The sequence below is a fragment of the Fusarium poae genome (genome assembly GCF_019609905.1).
Source record: "Fusarium poae strain DAOMC 252244 chromosome Unknown contig_2, whole genome shotgun sequence".
Classification (NCBI taxonomy): Eukaryota; Fungi; Ascomycota; class Sordariomycetes; order Hypocreales; family Nectriaceae; genus Fusarium; species Fusarium poae.
Genome location: NW_025408660.1, coordinates 1353608 through 1370268, shown reverse-complemented (window position 1 = coordinate 1370268; position 16661 = coordinate 1353608). Strand labels below are relative to the sequence as shown.

The following is a 16661-nucleotide window of genomic DNA, read 5'->3' as shown; positions in this document are numbered from 1 at the left end:
TGGGGTCTCCGTTAGGTCGAATCCACGGGTACTTAAATATAGTGGAATACCGTATGCCGTACAGTGCACCGAATTCCTAAACAATCCAGTGCAGTGTGGCGCTGAAAAAATATCGTATACGGTATTTTGCACTATTTACTTCACTGTCTACGTTGTTATCCTCAATACCTTCCGCTTCAAGTAAATCTACCGGGTAACCTTGTGTTATCCCGCTTTTGATCCAACTCTTCATGCATACGTGCTGAAGAAGCTTCCATTGTTCGGCACCACCGTGACTACCCGGCCCGTCAAGACCTGGCAACTCCGACAAAGCTAATAGTGCCTGCAGCGCTTCCTTTGCATCCGGATCTACAAATTTGACGCATATCCCAAGGAAAGCTTTGTGATTTGGAGCAGACCACACGTCAGCAGAGAGATGAAGTTTCCATGGTGTAGACTGCAATTTTCTTCGCAACATGTCTTTGTGTACACGAAAGGAATTGGAGACAAGCTTCTGTATGGAGCCGTGAGAAAGGCTGATGAGGTCATCTGCCGCAGGATTGACTGCAGAAATGAGCGCATGAAGCTCTGGCCAAGAACTGCAGTTGTAAGAGAGATTACGGACAGTCACGAGCTGAATAAGTGCCTCCAACGCTGCTTTGTGATTGATGGCATGTCTCAGAGTTTCTTCTCGTTTTGCCAGTTGCTTTGCAGCATGCACATCGCCGGCCTTGGCGAAAGCATCCTGAATCAGACGGTCACGCCGTTTTTTAATCGGATGTTCATGGGCTTCCAGCTCAATGCCGTGTATCTTGAGCAGATGATTCCGAAAGGTCGTTGAAACGGTCGTGGAGTAAGTCGGACTTACACAATGCATGCAGTAGTAAATCTTCTCATTTTTGCGACCGCAACGAGATGGCTCCGAATTGAGGGGCTCACGGGCGTGAGCCCAAGTATTTGCGGTCGTTTTACGCTTTCGAGCCATGCGCTCTTGGACATCGCCGCTTGAGAATCGAGGGTTCGTGCTGAAGATTGAGGAAGAGCACAATTCGCTTGTGGACACTGGAATCCCCGCAGGGTCAGTGGAAGTGGATGTCATCAGCGAGGACATACGCAGCGTCCTTACACAGTGGTGTGTTGGAATTAAAGAAAGAGTGGAGAGTTGGAAAATCGCCCCTGAACGGGATTACTACAGGGATCAAATTTTTTCCGCCGTATTGCCATACTTATGGAATACGACATCCCCGTATGGAATATGGATTAACGCGTATGGATTATTCCATATGGATTAATTAATCCATACGCGTATGGATAGAAAGCCTGGCCCAGGGGATAGTGTATGACATCGGCTGGGCACCTGGCGCTGATACACATCGTGACCCGCCGTGTGTCATTATGATGGTGATAGACAAGTATACCGGGCCATCTTATATAACCACTGATGATAGGCGCGAGGTAGTACCCATACTCCCCGTGAAGCGAGACTTCTTTCTTGGGACGTCCGCGTGTACACGGAAGCAGTTCCCACTTACAGTATCGTACGCCATTGCGGTTCACAAGTCACAAAAGCATCACGGTGGACAAGATGGTGACGGATCTGTCTAAATGGGACTTTCAGACAGGGCTTAGCTATGTTGCAGTGTCGAGGGTCAAGATGCTAGAGGGGTTAATGATCGATGCCCCATTTGAACGGGCATCTCTCTACTATGACAAGCTACCTGATGGCAAGAATAGTTCCACGTGAGGCTCTATAAGTCCTAACCGATTAGTAGGTGTTCTGATGAAGGTCCGCGACTAGGACCGGCGGAGGCAACAGCAACTTGATCAGCCCCTTTTCCATCCTCTTCTTTCTTAAAATCTTAACGACATCCACAGTTAGCAATATAAGCAATGCAATATGAAATTTCATCTCAGGCAATCCTCCACAGCATAGAGATACATCCTTCGGACTTTATTACGCCCTCCCCACCTCCGGTGAGGGTGTCACCATATTTTAATAGGGTAATCCAATTACGAGGAGAATTTCAGAATGAGTTCTCATTTGCTGACTCTTCTATGGTAGAACTGATCTATAAACCCAATATCAAAAACCAAGACTAAACTTCCTATAATCCTCTAATGCTCAGCTGCATCAATATCCAATTCCTCGGTGCGTCGCCGAATAAGCAACTTGGCTTGCGAATCAGCTGTTTGCATCATGCCAAAGGCAGATGCCTTGGGAACAACACCATCAGCAAGCTTCCAATCATACTTCAGAAGCATGTGGCAAAGAGCAATCTTGAGCTCGTTGGCGGCAAAAAAACGCCCAGGGCAAGCGTGATTGCCGTAACCGAATCCCAAGTGATCAACGCTGGGGCTGACAAGATGCGGATGCGCGTTCTTGTCTTGCTCAGACGCTTCTCTCATGCGAAGATACCGATACCCATCGAACTTATCTCCATTCTCGTGAAATTCGGAACTCCACATGTGTGTGGTGTCGCAGACGATCCTGGTTCCCTTCTTGATGACATCTCCATTAGGGAGGGTGATGTCTGCCATGGCCTGTCTCCTAAAGGAACCTATAAATATTGTCAGGCGTTAATCTGGTAGAAGCATCAAGTGAGACTTGCCTATTATAATCGGTCTAAGTCTCTGAGACTCTTTTATAACGCTATCCATCAATTTCAAGTTGTAAAGGGCAGTCTTCTTCAGTCCATCGGTGGTTATAACGCTGATTATCTCGTGACGAAGCGGTTCGAACAACTCGGGATTAAGAGCAATGTTGAATACCGTTTCCGTAAGCAGATCGGTAGTGGTATGTATGGCCACGAGTGACAATGATATCTGAGAAATTGCGGGATCGTGCTGCCCGTATTCTTGTTTGAACCATTCGATAGAATCATCAAATGGACACGGCTTCCCCTTTCCCATTACTTCAGCCTTGATAGCGTTGCGTTGTTCCAGAAATGGCTTTAAGCATTGTCGTGCCTCTTCAAGTGTGGACCTCAGCGTTTGACAAGACGGTAGAAAATGATGAGCATATGGTCGAGCCCATCGAGGATACGTTCGTAGAATATCACCTGTCATGAAAGCTTGAACAGTGTAGTCAGCTGAAAGCTTTACCCATTCTTCGTTGCGACACAAGCCTTCACCCATGAAGACTCGAGAAGACATGCGCGACACAATACGGATAAAGTCTTGAGACGGTTGCATCTCATGCCACTCTAGAGAATCCAGGTCAATCATCAAAGTCTTTCATTGGCAGCATCATGGGTTCCGTACCTGTTGAATCGGTAAAAACATCACGGAATGCCAATGATGCTTCCTCCGACAAAGGTCCAGTGACCTTGGCTAAAAGTAGACATTAGGCAAAGTCACCCATAAATATGACGCAAAAAACTTACTCAAGGCTTTCGTTAAGTGTTTGTTCACAACCTTGGAAATGTTGGGATCGCCATGGAAGGGTTCAAACCCGGGGATATATCCATGAGAGTCCTACTGAATTAGTCGCATTAAACATTGAGAGCTACCGCACATGGAAAACTTACATCCTCGGCGGGAGTTTGGAAGTCCAAGTCTTTGTGACTTTTCAGTTCGCTGAGAAACTGGGGAGGTATGATGACGACTTCTCCCCAATCTGTGTTGGCCCTGTAAGGTTGATCTTTGTACAAAGCTCTGCCTTTAGCGAGGACATTCTTGCTGTCGCCAATGAACTCGCTGACAACACGATTGGTCGTAAGCTCGAAGGCTTTCTTTGGGTTCAAGAACGGGTACTTTCCATTACGGTCGAGGAAAGAATATCTTACAATGAAGATAGTGAATAGAGTGATGCTGCAAAGAATTTCGTACTGGTGGTTGTCCAAAATTATGTTCAGATTGGACAACATTGTGATATTTGTCAAGTTGCCTGGCCTTAATAAATGGAAAATGCAGTTTTGACGCAGATACTTATACTCGATCATGGACAACTTGAACTGATGGTGCAAAAGATTTACACGTTATCTTGCAGCCCGAACTGTATATATCGGGAATCTCCAAGACCCCGATCCCGGGCCCCCTCCATAAGTACCGGGGAACATTAATTGTATATATTGCAAACCTCATTGGTTCAGCCGTTCCATTAAAACGCAAAACCTTGTTAACATGAACCGTTTCATGTACGATGTAACAGCATTGACTCATCGGCAAACAATGCGCTATAGAAAAGACAGTGGTTATTGGGCGAAGACGTGCCCAGGCAAGAGCGACGTACATCAATCGTATTCGTATATCTTGCAGAGAAGACTGTTGGGAGCCATTCAGGCTTAAGATGCGATTATGCATGATACCTGGCGTAACTCTGTCCATTGCCCAAAACTACATGTTATCTACAGCTCCTGCCACTTGCCAAGTTGCGGACTTTAAGCTTTGAACCGCCGGCCGCTTCAACTACTCCGACGCGCAGATCAATAGTCATGACTATCCTTCCGCAATTTTCGGTATCCGGTTTGTGTTTCTCCATTGTTGAGGCCACTCGGTTTGAAAATCCTCTCTTGGTTTGTGGTTAATTCCCCAATCCTGCTCACCTTCCAGCCATTTTTCTCTTTTACAAATTTTCAGTCGGGGCCGGGCGTTCTCAATTTCCTGGAAGTTGTAAAATGCAGGATCCATACAGATGTTTGGGGTGTGATTGGCGTGCATAGCTCGGAAGCAACGTTCCCCGAACTGAAGTGCATAACTTGCATAAAGACAGCCGCCTTACCTATCTAGGTAGTCTTAGGCTAGTTTAAGCAGCTTCTACATGAAAATTTTTGTGGATTTCACTGTAACTCAGCTACAACCCAAATTGGCCTTCAATCTATGTATCTTTTTTCAATCCCTGTCAGCGGGCAGCCCAGGCACGCAGATCACGCCTTTATTCAAATAACTCACTTTCTCAACCATCTGACACAATCATTCCTTCCATAACATAGAGTAGTGGCGACAGATCCAACAATCGCTTATTCGCGTTTCATCCTGTTGACGGTAGACTTTCTGGCAACACCCATTACCCACAATGTCCGCAAAACCATCCATGCAGTAGGGACCCAAACATTAACCATAGCGTATATGTGCATACGAGATGCAGGGAGTGCTGCCCGTATACCAGTGACGGCCAATGTTGCACCTGCGTGAAAGACATCAAATGCAAAGAAAGCGAACAGGACTGCTTTTATAACTTCTTCTGCATCATAGACGTCTCGCAATTTGTACCGAGCCACATATAATAGTAGCGGCTCAATCACAGCACTGAAGGCAAGAGCCCCCATGTATGAATACCAGAGACCACGGAGTTGCGGAGTGTTCCAGGCCGTCTCCGCATCGCATGACTTGTGCAAAGCCGAGTTCGACCAGAAAGGTCCATTACTGTCGGTCGGAGCCAAGGAGTGGAAGTGATTAGATGGTGATACTGGGATCAGAGATAGAGACACAATGATAACACTTGGCTATGGAAAAGTTAATCAGATGGTCAAGAGGGTACGGATTCATCAGGCTGTTTACTTCAAAGATCATAAAAAGATACTGATAGTACCATGGGAGGATCTCAGAGATACGCGTTGTAGTGCAATCCTTCCCCGTCATGTTGATAGCGAGTTGGTTGATAATTGAGAGGTGGGAAGAGTCGTGTGCTAAGTAGAGAGAAGTCGAGATTCTTGGACTGTCCACTTTCTGAACGGCGGAAAGCGGAAAACCACAAACTATTTTCCTGGTTCATCACGTGATAGTTCTGAAGGTCGTAGACCCATGTCTGGTTATTATGGATCTCTTGGTGGATAACCCAGCTGGATAATATATTGTATCTCATGTGAAGTCTATAACTAGTTATCACAAGTTATTTATTATTTAACTTTTTAAGTGTGCTCTCAATATCAAGATCAGCTGCCTTGTTTTCTGTAGAAGCTATCTGCCTGACGATTTCCCCTCTTTTGGGCTTACGCATTACGCTAAACATAATCCGGGGGCCCCATAGGGACACGCCTAGGCGCCTCTCCACTTCTGCACGCGTAGGCGTGCGGATTATGTCAGCCCCCAATTTGGCACAACTCCACAACTACATTTCGAGTTTTGAGGCTGGCGGGTTTCAGAATCCCGAGATTCAGAACGGCAATGAATTCCTAATTATTAAGCTGAATACAATTCCTGCTTCTCTTTTCCATTATTCTCAGCCGCCTCCCAGATGTCGCGCATGCCTCTTCTGCTAGAAAAAGGATTGCTTTCCATCTCTGCCGCTAAGGCTTTGTAGCTAATATAACATAATCCTCCTTGTGACCAAGGTTGATGGTACGCCTCATCAAGGGCGTTCTTCCCAGCAGGGCGCCTCTGCCTAGCGACAGCATCGCATCGCCAACACTGAAAGCGCACCTAGCAGATGTCCGCGTCCTCGTCAGGACGCGGTAATTGCACGTCCCGGCTGGTGAGTCGTTCTGAGCATGGTCTCCAACAGCCAACTGCTCGAGTAGCCGAGACACGAAAAGACTCGATGCTTCACGCGATGGCTCGACTGCGCAGGCTCAAGCGACGCAATCAGGTGGTGGCGAAGCTTTATATGTAGCTTTATCGCTTCTTCCGCTGATACTGATGGTCAGGCTGGAGGGCGTAGCTTCAGGTTCAGTAATGAACCCATCTGGAAAAGTCGGAGCACGTCATGGCATCATCCTCAACTCGTAGACCGAGATCTCATACGCCCGACAATGTTCATCCTGCTGACAATTCTGCTCCTGCAGTTGGCGATTCCTGAGCCCTCCCGAGCTTCAAGTAGCTGTCAACCTCGGGTGTAGGTTGTTGTGCGACGAGAGAGTCGGGAGATGACGGCGAGCCAGCTTGTCCTTGTGTATGTTCTCTGTTGGTGGGAGAAGGTGTTTGTGGAGGACTGTATGAAGATTGCGGCTTGAATGATGGGCGAGTTCGTCGCTTTGATCGAGCTGTGGTTGTGTCGCTGGGTTTGGCGACCTTACGACGAGGCTGGTCTTCCTCGTCCTCTGTTTGGCGCTTTCGCTTCTGGCGCTCGGCCTGACACCCAGCCGTGTCTGCTTTAGTAGCATTACTGGAGGGCTTGATAGCATGGTCATGTGGTGACGGAAGCGCAGATTTGGTACTGTTCGATTCGGCTGCCCTGGCTTCGAGTCTCTTCTCCCTCGCATGCCTTCGCGCCCGTCGCTTAGCTTCAACAGCAACAATATCTATTCCGGCTCTCGCATATATGCGAACCCTGACCTCGCGCATCGAATCACGAAAGCTTTCGCTGCCTTCATCGTCGGTGTCGTTGTCGGAGCAGCTCATCTCGACCGAGGGCTCATAGAAACGCAAGCCCTGCAGACACTTGGGTACTGGGTTGGCTTCAATGGCGGAGAGAAGTCGATCAAGTTCCTCGAGGAAGTCGGGGTCAGGTCCGGCGAAGCACATGGGTAGAGTCGGCGTCGATGGAAATGTCACCAATTTGGCGCCGAAGGTCGGGACTGGGTCATCGAGAGGCTTGTGATATGATCAGTACAGTTCAGACCATGATTTGACATACTGGGGTACTTACGCCGTATTGTTTTTCATAGCTATCGGCCAGGCATTGTCGCCAGCCGCGTTTTCTCTGTCCTGGGAACATTTGCGGCGCTGATTAATTAATGGTGTCGAGGTGAGAAGCAAATGGCCTGACGCCAAATTGACGCGTCGATGGCGGAAGAATATTATCCCGCTGATGACGATTTGTTCATACCAGCACGTCATTGGTCACATCTTTCGTCTTAAGATCTTAGCCCCAGCTTAGTACCTTACCCTGCACTCGCCAGACCCATAATCATTTTACCCCACCAGGAATTGTTTATTTCTAACTCAAGCTCAAATAGATAACTCAAGCTATGGATATATCAGATATCCCAAGTAGCCAAGAGACGGTCGAAGACCCTACTTTACCAGGCTCTTCAGCGGAAGGGGCTACGATTATTCTTACGCCAGAAAACGCTGAGGCCCGACTGGCGTTTAGTGAAGTCGCTGAATGGCTGCAAGGACAGAGCGAAGATCCTCATCTCCAAGCTGCACGACAACACACACGAAAATGCATGTGGATTTCCTCAAAGCAGCAAAATGATCGTGAAATCGGCCGATTACTTAGAGCAACATCGGAAAACCTTTCATCATCATCACCAATCTCATCGCCACGGGATCCAAAATCATCTTTCCGCTCAAATAAGTCAGAAGATAAGAGTCAAGAGCAATTAATCTGGAAAGGCCACTACTTCATATCGCTTGATCAACCCCCTCAAAATCCGTCAAGAGGATGGGTAGTTGGTTCTTTGAGAGATGGCCCTCATTTGAACGATATTGTCCTTTGTTTGCGTTCTGGTAACGAAAAGATGTACAAAGTCCGACGCAATCAGGCTATTCTCCAAATTGATGAAATAAGCTTTATATATGTGCAGCCAATAACCGAAAGATCCATCACCATGGTCAACGGGGATAAGATCTCCAGGAAGAGAGTTTTCAACCAGTCATCTGCTCGCCTGGCGTTCGGCTCTCTCTACTACCGCATCCAGTATGCTCGAGGATCTTACGCCGACGACTACCCCAGCAGAGTCAAACGTTACTTGGACGAGCACCTCCAGATTCCTAAAACTCTGCTGGAGCTATCACTGACACCAACGCCATCTGAAAGCAGCCCCATCACCATCGGACAATGGACTGTTAGCGCAGGCACTGTAGGCAAAGGAGCTTCCGGAATGGTCAGCATCGCTTCGAATGACCATGGCCAACGTGTTGCTCTGAAGAGAGTGCAGGTTGGGAGAGATAGGGAGCACACACGGAAAGTCCAGACAAAGCTGGATACACTCGCTTCATTATGCCAGAGGAAGAACGAAAACCGGCTGCTGCGACTTATCGAAGTTATCACGGATGATGTGAGATCAGCGAATAGGATAGCAGACGTCTGGTTCGTTCAAGAACCAGCTGCTCAGGACATACTTTCCACCGCCCTCACCAGGGGTCTGTTCAAACAAGGTCGTGAAAGGTGAGATCATCGCTAATGGTACAACTTCACCGCACGAGCTCACCAACCAGGATATCTATCGTCACAACCGTTTTGACAGACATCCTTGGCGCCACAAACTTCCTCCACAGCCACCGCTGGATACACGGCGACCTCAAACCCGGCAACATTGGCATCCGAACATGGACCACCGAGTGCATATCTCTAGTGCTGCTCGATCTCGACGATGCCGAGGAAAGCCCTTTCCCAGGTAGACATCACCCTGCTCGGCCTGGAACCGGCGGAACGATCGGATGGCTAGCACCTGAGCGAGAGATGACGGGATATAACGAGCTGGCTGATATCTGGAGTATTGGCGTCATGGCCATTGAGATGATTTCGGGGCGGCATCCATGGCGACAGTGGAAGAATCCTTGGAGAACAGGCTCTGAGGCTAGTCAGTTGCAGAAAGAGTTTCAAGACATGTATGGAGAAGCCATTGAATCTTTAAACAAGCTTCATAATGAGGGTATGACCTGGCTTGGTGCGACTTACATCGTGTAAGAGCGGTGCTGATTTTCTTGCTAGCTTTGAGAAACGCTGTTCTTGGCATGGTGCGGCATCCGTATGCTGACACCAGCACAATGCCATTCAAGACTTACAGCTAAAGAGGCTCTGAGTCTTCTGACGGATGCTGAGAATGGTGAAAACTCTAGTAAGCGACATAGAGCGTCTTGAGATAGATATCTGGAGGCTTGCGCGGGCTAAGTTGCACTAGACGATACCTTTCGTATAGAGCTTGGGTAATTCGTAGTGAATTCAGGGTTCGGATCAATTCAACGAGCATCAACCATCAATCAACGGGCGTCAGAGATGTTTCAATATCTATCAATCAATTTCATTACTCGCCAAGACATATCAATTCAACGAGATGGCATCAACGTTGATGAAGTTGATGTTTGTTGACGGCGGACTGCAGGGTAGGTGGGCGGACCGAGGCAAGATATTTCGCGCGCAACGAGACGCGTCGTTGACGCGTTCGCCAACAGCAACCACCTGACGAAATGCAGAGCTCGGCCACCATTGCTCCATCATCCACACCGTCAACGCCTTTGCGAAGCAAATCAGCCTCCCCTCATCCCCACGCTCATGATGCCAACTTTACAGGTTCTGACCCCCTGGACCTTACTGACGAGGATCATGATTTCGTCTTCGAACGATTCAAAGGCTACACCCTCAGTGAACGCAGGTCATCTACAAGACAATGGGTATGGAAGTTCGGCTTCGATATCTCAAAGGCGGGCAACAGTGCCACATGGGTCTGCGGCTTTTTCGTTAAGAAGCGAGACCTTCGACCCTCACACTACGACGCTCGAAACCTCAGCAACGTTGAGCTACATCTCTCGAGCTTCCACAACGTGCGCAACGCGAGCGCGAAGCGAACCGTACCGAATACTCTGAAACGTCCACATGACATGGCGGATCAGATGTCGGTCGTTTCGTTCTTTGGCCTCGACGTCAACGACGCGAATCAGCAAGCTATGGCGAATCGACTGGTTGCCTCTTTCAACAAGGAGGAGTTCCAACGCAAGATGGTCAAGTGGATGGTCAGCGCCAACCTGCCCTTCCGCACCGCGCAACATCCCTTTCTTCGCGAAGTCCTCGAGTATCTCAGCCCTTCGGTCGGCATCCAACGCGCGCACATCAGCGACAAGAGCGTGCGGGCGATTGCGTTTCGCGAATACGAGAAAAAACAAGGGGCTGGTAGCCAAGACGCTTCAGGAGAGCCCTGGTCAAGTTCATCTTGCTTTTGATGGCTGGACTTCAACAAACGGCCTCTCACTCTATGGTGTCAGTGCCGTAGGTATATCGCGACCGACAGGCACAACCCCACAAAATTGTGCTTGGTCTGCCTGAAATGGATGGCAGGCATACTGGGAAGAATATCGCCGCTGCGGTTCTCGAAGTCATCAGCTCCTACGATATCGAGAAGAAGATCGGATATTTCACTGTCGACAATGCATCGAACAACGATACGGCTTTGGCGGAAATCGGGGATGCCCTGGGCTTTCATTGGCCAGAGCGCAGAGTTCGCTGCCTGGGTCATGTTATAAATTTGGTTGTAAAGGCCCTTCTTTTCGGCCAAGATTATGAGTCTTTCGAGCGGGATGTTAACGATGGCCTGCTTACTGTGCAGCGCGAACACGAGCAGTGGAGGAAGAGAGGACCCATTGGGAAGCTTCACAACTTCTGTCAAGAAGTCAATCGGTCAGACCTATGGACGAGGAAGCTTATCTCGGCCCAGGAGCACCGCATTCGAGAGGCAGCAGAAGACTCTGGGTTCAAAGCCCATAAACCAGTTAAGGTTGTCACCGACAATGCCACCCGATGGCTTTCGCAATTCTACATGATGCAACGCGCGCTTCGACTAAAGCCTTTTTACGATACCTTCATATTCGAGGCTAGGGCACATTTCGACTCTGAGAACCGAACAAGATGCGGCAACTTGAGGAAGGGCGTCAGAGAACCCTACTTTCTCCAGGAAGGCAATAGGCTGGAAGAGAGTGATTGGGAGGCAATACAAGCTCTCCATGACATCCTTCTCAATTTTGAGCTTGTCATCAAATCCCTGCAGGGCGACTCCCAGTCTCGCGAGAAACAGCGAAGCCTTGGCGAGGAAGCCATTGACCAGATTCATGGCGCAAGTTGGGAAATCCTTGATGCATATGAGTTTCTCCTCGACGGCCTCGAGACTGCGAAGGGCATCGTGGCAGGTCTTCCTGAAGGTGATCATTTGGTCGTGAACGTCAACAATGCGTGGAAGAAGCTCGATTCCTACTACGCGAAGGTGGGTGAATCACCATTGATCTACGCTGCCGCGGTTCTGAATCCTGGGAAACGTTGGGACGCTTTCGACGGGTGGTACGAAGATCACCCCAACTGGATCGACGCAGCGAGGCAACAGGTGTACCGCCTATGGCGTGAACAGTACAAAGATTTGCCGATTGACGCTGAAGACGTCCTCGAGCCGCCTAGGAAAGCCCTTCGTCTTTCGACCAACAAATTCACAAACTTCAAAAAGCAAAGGCGAGACGTCAGCGGGCAAACGTCAGCCTCCTTGTCACCATGTGCGTCGCCAGCGGCAACTGGAGCCGGATGAGTTTGAACTATGGGAGCATGATCACGCTGCAGGCGATAAGCATGTGGAGGACCCGCGTCTTTACTGGCACAAGAGAAGGCAAAAATACCCTCGGCTATCACGCATGGCTCTAGATCTACACACTGTACTTCCCATGAGTGCTGAGGTCGAGCGTCTGTTTAGCGTCACCGGTCACATGGTGGTTCCTCTGCGCAACCGACTGCATGCCGATACTCTTTCACTCTGTCAGACCATCCGGAGCTGGTACCACGCTGGTGTGATCCAGGATCTTGATCCAATGTTGAAGTGGACGGGCAACATGATACCAGATGTCGAAGAATCTGAGGATTAACAGCTAGAGGCTTGGCTTGTCAGCAAATATGGGTGCAACACCTATCAACGGATACCAACATCTATCAATCAATGTCGTTTGTTTATCAACTTCTATCAATCAACCCACCTGTCATTACGTAATCATCTATTATCTATCAACGAGGTGTTATATTGATGCTCGTTGAATTGATCCGAACCCTGTGAGTCACGTGTAACATGCATATTTGGAAGGACTGAGCCTCGTCGACCCCGCACGATGGAGGCCGCCGTTGCTGTTGTCAACGAACCTGAAGGTGAACATAGTGACCAGTTCCAATGGCAGAAGCGCTCGGCATCGCGTCGAGCATCATCGCCGTGGTTGATCTTTCGGCCAAGGTACTTTCCCTATGTTTGCAATATTCCCGGGAGGTGAAGAACGCCAAGGATGATATCGATAGGCTCCATGACGAAGTTGCTGCCTTTCAGAACACGACCGAGAAGCTCGAGGCTCTCCTCAAAGAGCCTCGTGGGATGGAGCTGAAGGCGTCTCAACAATTGCTATCTTCAATAGAAGATGCTCACTCAACGCTAGAACAGCTTAAACATCGGCTCCGACCTTCGACTCACCGAAAGGCAATGAGCCGGTTTGGTGCGCGTGCATTCAAATGGCCATTTGAAAGCAAAGATGTCGTGGGAGTCATTCAAACCCTGGAGCGCTGCAGAGGAAGTATTTCTTTGGCGTTGAACATTGATCAGATGCAAGTAAAGTAATTCGGAGAACAATGGCTGAGCTAACATGAGCCCGACTTAGTGTAATCCTTCAGAACGTCGATGACCGAACGATTCTCAGTCAACTGCCTGCCGCGGAAGGAGCTTCATTCGACTCCCATGCCGAAGAACACAACCCGACGTGCTTGCCAAACACGCGTGAGGAGCTGCTCAAAGAAATCGACTGCTGGATTGATGACCCTAAATCAAAGACAATATTCTGGTTAAATGGCAAGGCTGGAACAGGAAAATCGACCATCTCGCGGACTGTCGCTCGTTCGCGATCCAAGCAGGGTGATCTCGGTGCGAGCTTCTTTTTCAAGAGAGGAGAGGTCGATCGAGGGAACTTGTCCAAGTTCGTGTCTACAGTGGCCCGTTGTCTGGCTTGGAGCACCCCGGCGGTTGCGCCGTACATCAGGAGTGCCGTCAATGCTGATCCAGCGATTGCTGACAAGGCTGTTCGAGAGCAGTTTGAGAAGCTTGTTCGAGAGCCGTTGTTAAAAGCGACGGCAACGTCGTTATCTCGACCATCGGTTTTTATTGTTGTTGATGCGCTGGATGAGTGCGAGAAGGATGCTGACATCAAGCTCATTCTTCAACTTTTCTCCAACTTACGCTTCGCGGGTCCTTTATGTGTCCGAGTGCTCGTTACTAGTAGACCCGAGCTTCCCATCCGTCTTGGATTTTCCTCCATCGGCAATGCCCACCAAGATCTGATACTGCACAAAATCCCGCTGCCGATCATTGAGCACGACATATCTGTCTTTCTTCGGCACGAGTTCGCCAACATTCGCAACAACTTCAACACGGATGCAGTAGAAGAGCTGAAACTACCTATGGACTGGCCTGGGGAAGCCAACGTCGGGAAGCTCACTAAAGCGGCGGTGCCTCTCTTTATCTTCGCCGCTACTCTTTGCCGATTCATCAACGACCGATATATCGGAAGCCCTGATGAGCTTCTGCAGAGCGTGCTCAACGTCGCAGGTACTGGTCAAGGCTCTAAGCTCGACATGACATATTCGCCAGTTCTAAGACAACAAGTACTTCATAGGTCGGGAAGCGAGAGATTGGACATCATCGAGAGCTTTCGCCTTATCGTCGGCACCATCGTCACACTGGCTAACCCATTGTCAATGCGTGCTCTTGCGCTACTTCTCGATGTTCACGTCAGTAAGGTAACGACTAGGCTAAGTGCGTTGCATTCGGTTTTGGATATCCCGGAAACTCTTGATGCGCCAGTGCGACTGCTCCATCTATCGTTCCGGGACTATCTCGTAGGCCTGGAAGAAAGAGAGTTGGCCGAGTTTCGAGTAGAAGAAAGACATACTCACCAGATATTAGCAAAACACTGCTTGCGCATTATGCGCGGCGGTTTGCAGAAGAACATATGCAGTCTACCTTTCCCAGGCATGCGTCGATCTTCAGTAGACTTTGGGCAACTAGAGAAGAGGATGCCCTCACAGCTCCAATACGCTTGCATGCACTGGGCGTATCATCAGACGTCAGGTGAACCCAAGCTTAGCGATGACAAGGATGTTTATGGCTTCTTGACCACACACTTCCTGCATTGGCTTGAAGCGATGAGTTTGCTCGGACGAGTCAAGGAATGTCTTGACACCCTGAGGTTACTTGCGAGATGGGTAGAGGTTTGTGTCTGTGTCTTAGAGCCTGAGCCGCGCTGACAGGTATTAGACCCTAGAGGGCTCGAGCCTTTCGACCTTTGTGGCTGATGCAGAGCGCTTTGTTCAGGCCTACTTTTCCGTGGCTGCTGAAACGCCGCTGCAGATTTATTGTTGCCTGGCTTTTGTCCCAAGGAAGAGTGTTGTGCGAAGGACATTCGAGAACTTTATTCCAAAATGGATAAGCAATTTGCCAAAGGTTGAGGAAAACTGGGATGCATGCTTGTTGACTCTCGAGGGCCATAGCAGCTGGGTCAGGTCGGTGGTGTTCTCGCACGACTCGAAAAAGGTGGCATCGGGCTCTGATGACGAGACGATACGGATCTGGAATGCCGAGACGGGCGAGTGCGAGCGAGAGCTAAAGGGCCATAGCAGCTATATCAGCTCGGTGGTGTTCTCGCACGACTCGAAAAAGGTGGCATCGGGCTCTGATGACGAGACGATACGGATCTGGAATGCCGAGACGGGCGAGTGCGAGCGAGAGCTGAAGGGCCATATCAGCAATGTCAACTCGGTGGTGTTCTCGCACGACTTGAAAAAGGTGGCATCAAGCTATGATGACGGGACGATACGGATCTGGAATGCCGAGACGGGCGAGTGCGGAGACCTCGTATCATTGCATGGCTATGCAGGTGTTCTATCTTTTACGCTTGATGGGCGTGGCATTGTCACAGACTGTGGTACATTTCCCCTGACATGCAGCTCACAATCTCGCCCCGGTTCTGCTATGCCGTGGCAATCTTCGCATGCCCCGATGCTTGCCTGCACAGACAGCACCTGGGTCACAGCGGCCGGAAAGGACTTACTCTGGCTGCCTCCCGAATGCCGCGGCGGAAAAGTAGCTGTTTCGGGAAGCAGAGTTGTGATAGGTTGCCTATCAGGAAGAGTCTTGGTATTGGGGATTTCTATGGCGGACATGGAATACAACTAACGTACATGATAAGCGGGTGCAACAGACAAGCGAGTGCAACACAACATCCCAACATCTCAGATAGAAATAGCGATAAAAACACAACAGACTATTAATTAAGTAAAATTAATCGCTATATTCTTCCATACACATAGCGACAACTATCTGACAGGTCCTTGCATTATGTCCTGTCTTGCCGCACGCTCCACAGCGCCTTTCCTTCATTCGCGTAGGCCCTCCTTGACCACCACTTCTCGATGGTCCAGCCACCGCCTGCGCATCAACATCCGTTTGATCAATTACTTGCCTTCCTTCCTCTACTGTCATCACCCCTCCTTTCTGTAGCCGGGTTCTTTTTGCCCTCCGCCGCCGGCTTAGTATCTTATTTGCCTGTTCAAGATCTTGGACCCTGGCCTCTAATAAGGCAACCTTATGCATAACTATTTTTGTTCCCTTGGAAGAAGACCTCAATGCTTCTAGAATCGACTCTGGAGAGCTACTTTTATGCCTTTTGATTCTCCTTTCAAGATATTCAAGCTGAGAGTCGGCTTCAAGGATAGTCTTTGGGGTCTTTGAGACCCAAGGGGTCGAGGGGCTAACTACCTCCTCCACAGGCGTTGGAGTCCGCAGCTGCACATCGAGCTTCGAGATTACACTTTCTGGGTCGAGAGGAGCAAGTCCGGCTCCTCTAAAGGCTGCTTTAATATTTTTCTCTGTCATTGTGGCCTGGTAGGCGGTGTAAAAAGCCGGCAAGAACTCGGTTTTGGAAATGTGGGTTACGGAGCATCTGATCAAATGCTCGATTTCTCGCCCGTAAGCCTTTTTAAGCAGGCCAAAGCACCCGACATCAAGAGGCTGCAGCAGATGAGACGAATGAGGCGGTATACAAAGCGTGATGATTTTATTTGCCTTGCAATATCTCTC

At 49.3% G+C, this 16661-nt stretch overlaps 7 protein-coding genes across 7 annotated transcripts; 2 read left to right on the top strand and 5 right to left on the bottom strand.

The window, feature by feature from the left end:
- Positions 1 to 147: 147 nt before the first annotated feature.
- On the bottom strand, positions 148 to 1078 carry FPOAC1_013627 (uncharacterized protein; the record flags this gene model as incomplete). Its single annotated transcript, XM_044857968.1, has 3 exons — positions 148 to 186; positions 239 to 790; positions 848 to 1078. The coding sequence occupies 3 exons, from the start codon at positions 1076 to 1078 to the stop codon at positions 148 to 150; spliced, it is 822 nt and encodes a 273-aa protein (XP_044701350.1).
- A 1016-nt stretch (positions 1079 to 2094) lies between these two features.
- FPOAC1_013626 (uncharacterized protein) lies at positions 2095 to 2517 on the bottom strand (the record flags this gene model as incomplete). The annotated part of the gene is made up of 1 exon (XM_044857967.1): positions 2095 to 2517. The coding sequence occupies one exon, from the start codon at positions 2515 to 2517 to the stop codon at positions 2095 to 2097; it is 423 nt and encodes a 140-aa protein (XP_044701349.1).
- A 39-nt stretch (positions 2518 to 2556) lies between these two features.
- On the bottom strand, positions 2557 to 3845 carry FPOAC1_013625 (uncharacterized protein; the record flags this gene model as incomplete). Its single annotated transcript, XM_044857966.1, has 4 exons — positions 2557 to 3182; positions 3241 to 3309; positions 3363 to 3453; positions 3507 to 3845. The coding sequence occupies 4 exons, from the start codon at positions 3843 to 3845 to the stop codon at positions 2557 to 2559; spliced, it is 1125 nt and encodes a 374-aa protein (XP_044701348.1).
- A 1092-nt stretch (positions 3846 to 4937) lies between these two features.
- Positions 4938 to 5559, bottom strand: FPOAC1_013624 (uncharacterized protein; the record flags this gene model as incomplete). The annotated part of the gene is made up of 2 exons (XM_044857965.1): positions 4938 to 5423; positions 5479 to 5559. 2 exons carry the CDS (start codon positions 5557 to 5559, stop codon positions 4938 to 4940), a joined length of 567 nt encoding a protein of 188 aa, XP_044701347.1.
- A 1113-nt stretch (positions 5560 to 6672) lies between these two features.
- On the bottom strand, positions 6673 to 7573 carry FPOAC1_013623 (uncharacterized protein; the record flags this gene model as incomplete). The annotated part of the gene is made up of 2 exons (XM_044857964.1): positions 6673 to 7449; positions 7505 to 7573. 2 exons carry the CDS (start codon positions 7571 to 7573, stop codon positions 6673 to 6675), a joined length of 846 nt encoding a protein of 281 aa, XP_044701346.1.
- A 253-nt stretch (positions 7574 to 7826) lies between these two features.
- Positions 7827 to 9493, top strand: FPOAC1_013622 (uncharacterized protein; the record flags this gene model as incomplete). Its single annotated transcript, XM_044857963.1, has 2 exons — positions 7827 to 8971; positions 9022 to 9493. 2 exons carry the CDS (start codon positions 7827 to 7829, stop codon positions 9491 to 9493), a joined length of 1617 nt encoding a protein of 538 aa, XP_044701345.1.
- A 3223-nt stretch (positions 9494 to 12716) lies between these two features.
- Positions 12717 to 15758, top strand: FPOAC1_013621 (uncharacterized protein; the record flags this gene model as incomplete). The annotated part of the gene is made up of 3 exons (XM_044857962.1): positions 12717 to 13142; positions 13205 to 14794; positions 14841 to 15758. 3 exons carry the CDS (start codon positions 12717 to 12719, stop codon positions 15756 to 15758), a joined length of 2934 nt encoding a protein of 977 aa, XP_044701344.1.
- Positions 15759 to 16661: the final 903 nt, after the last annotated feature.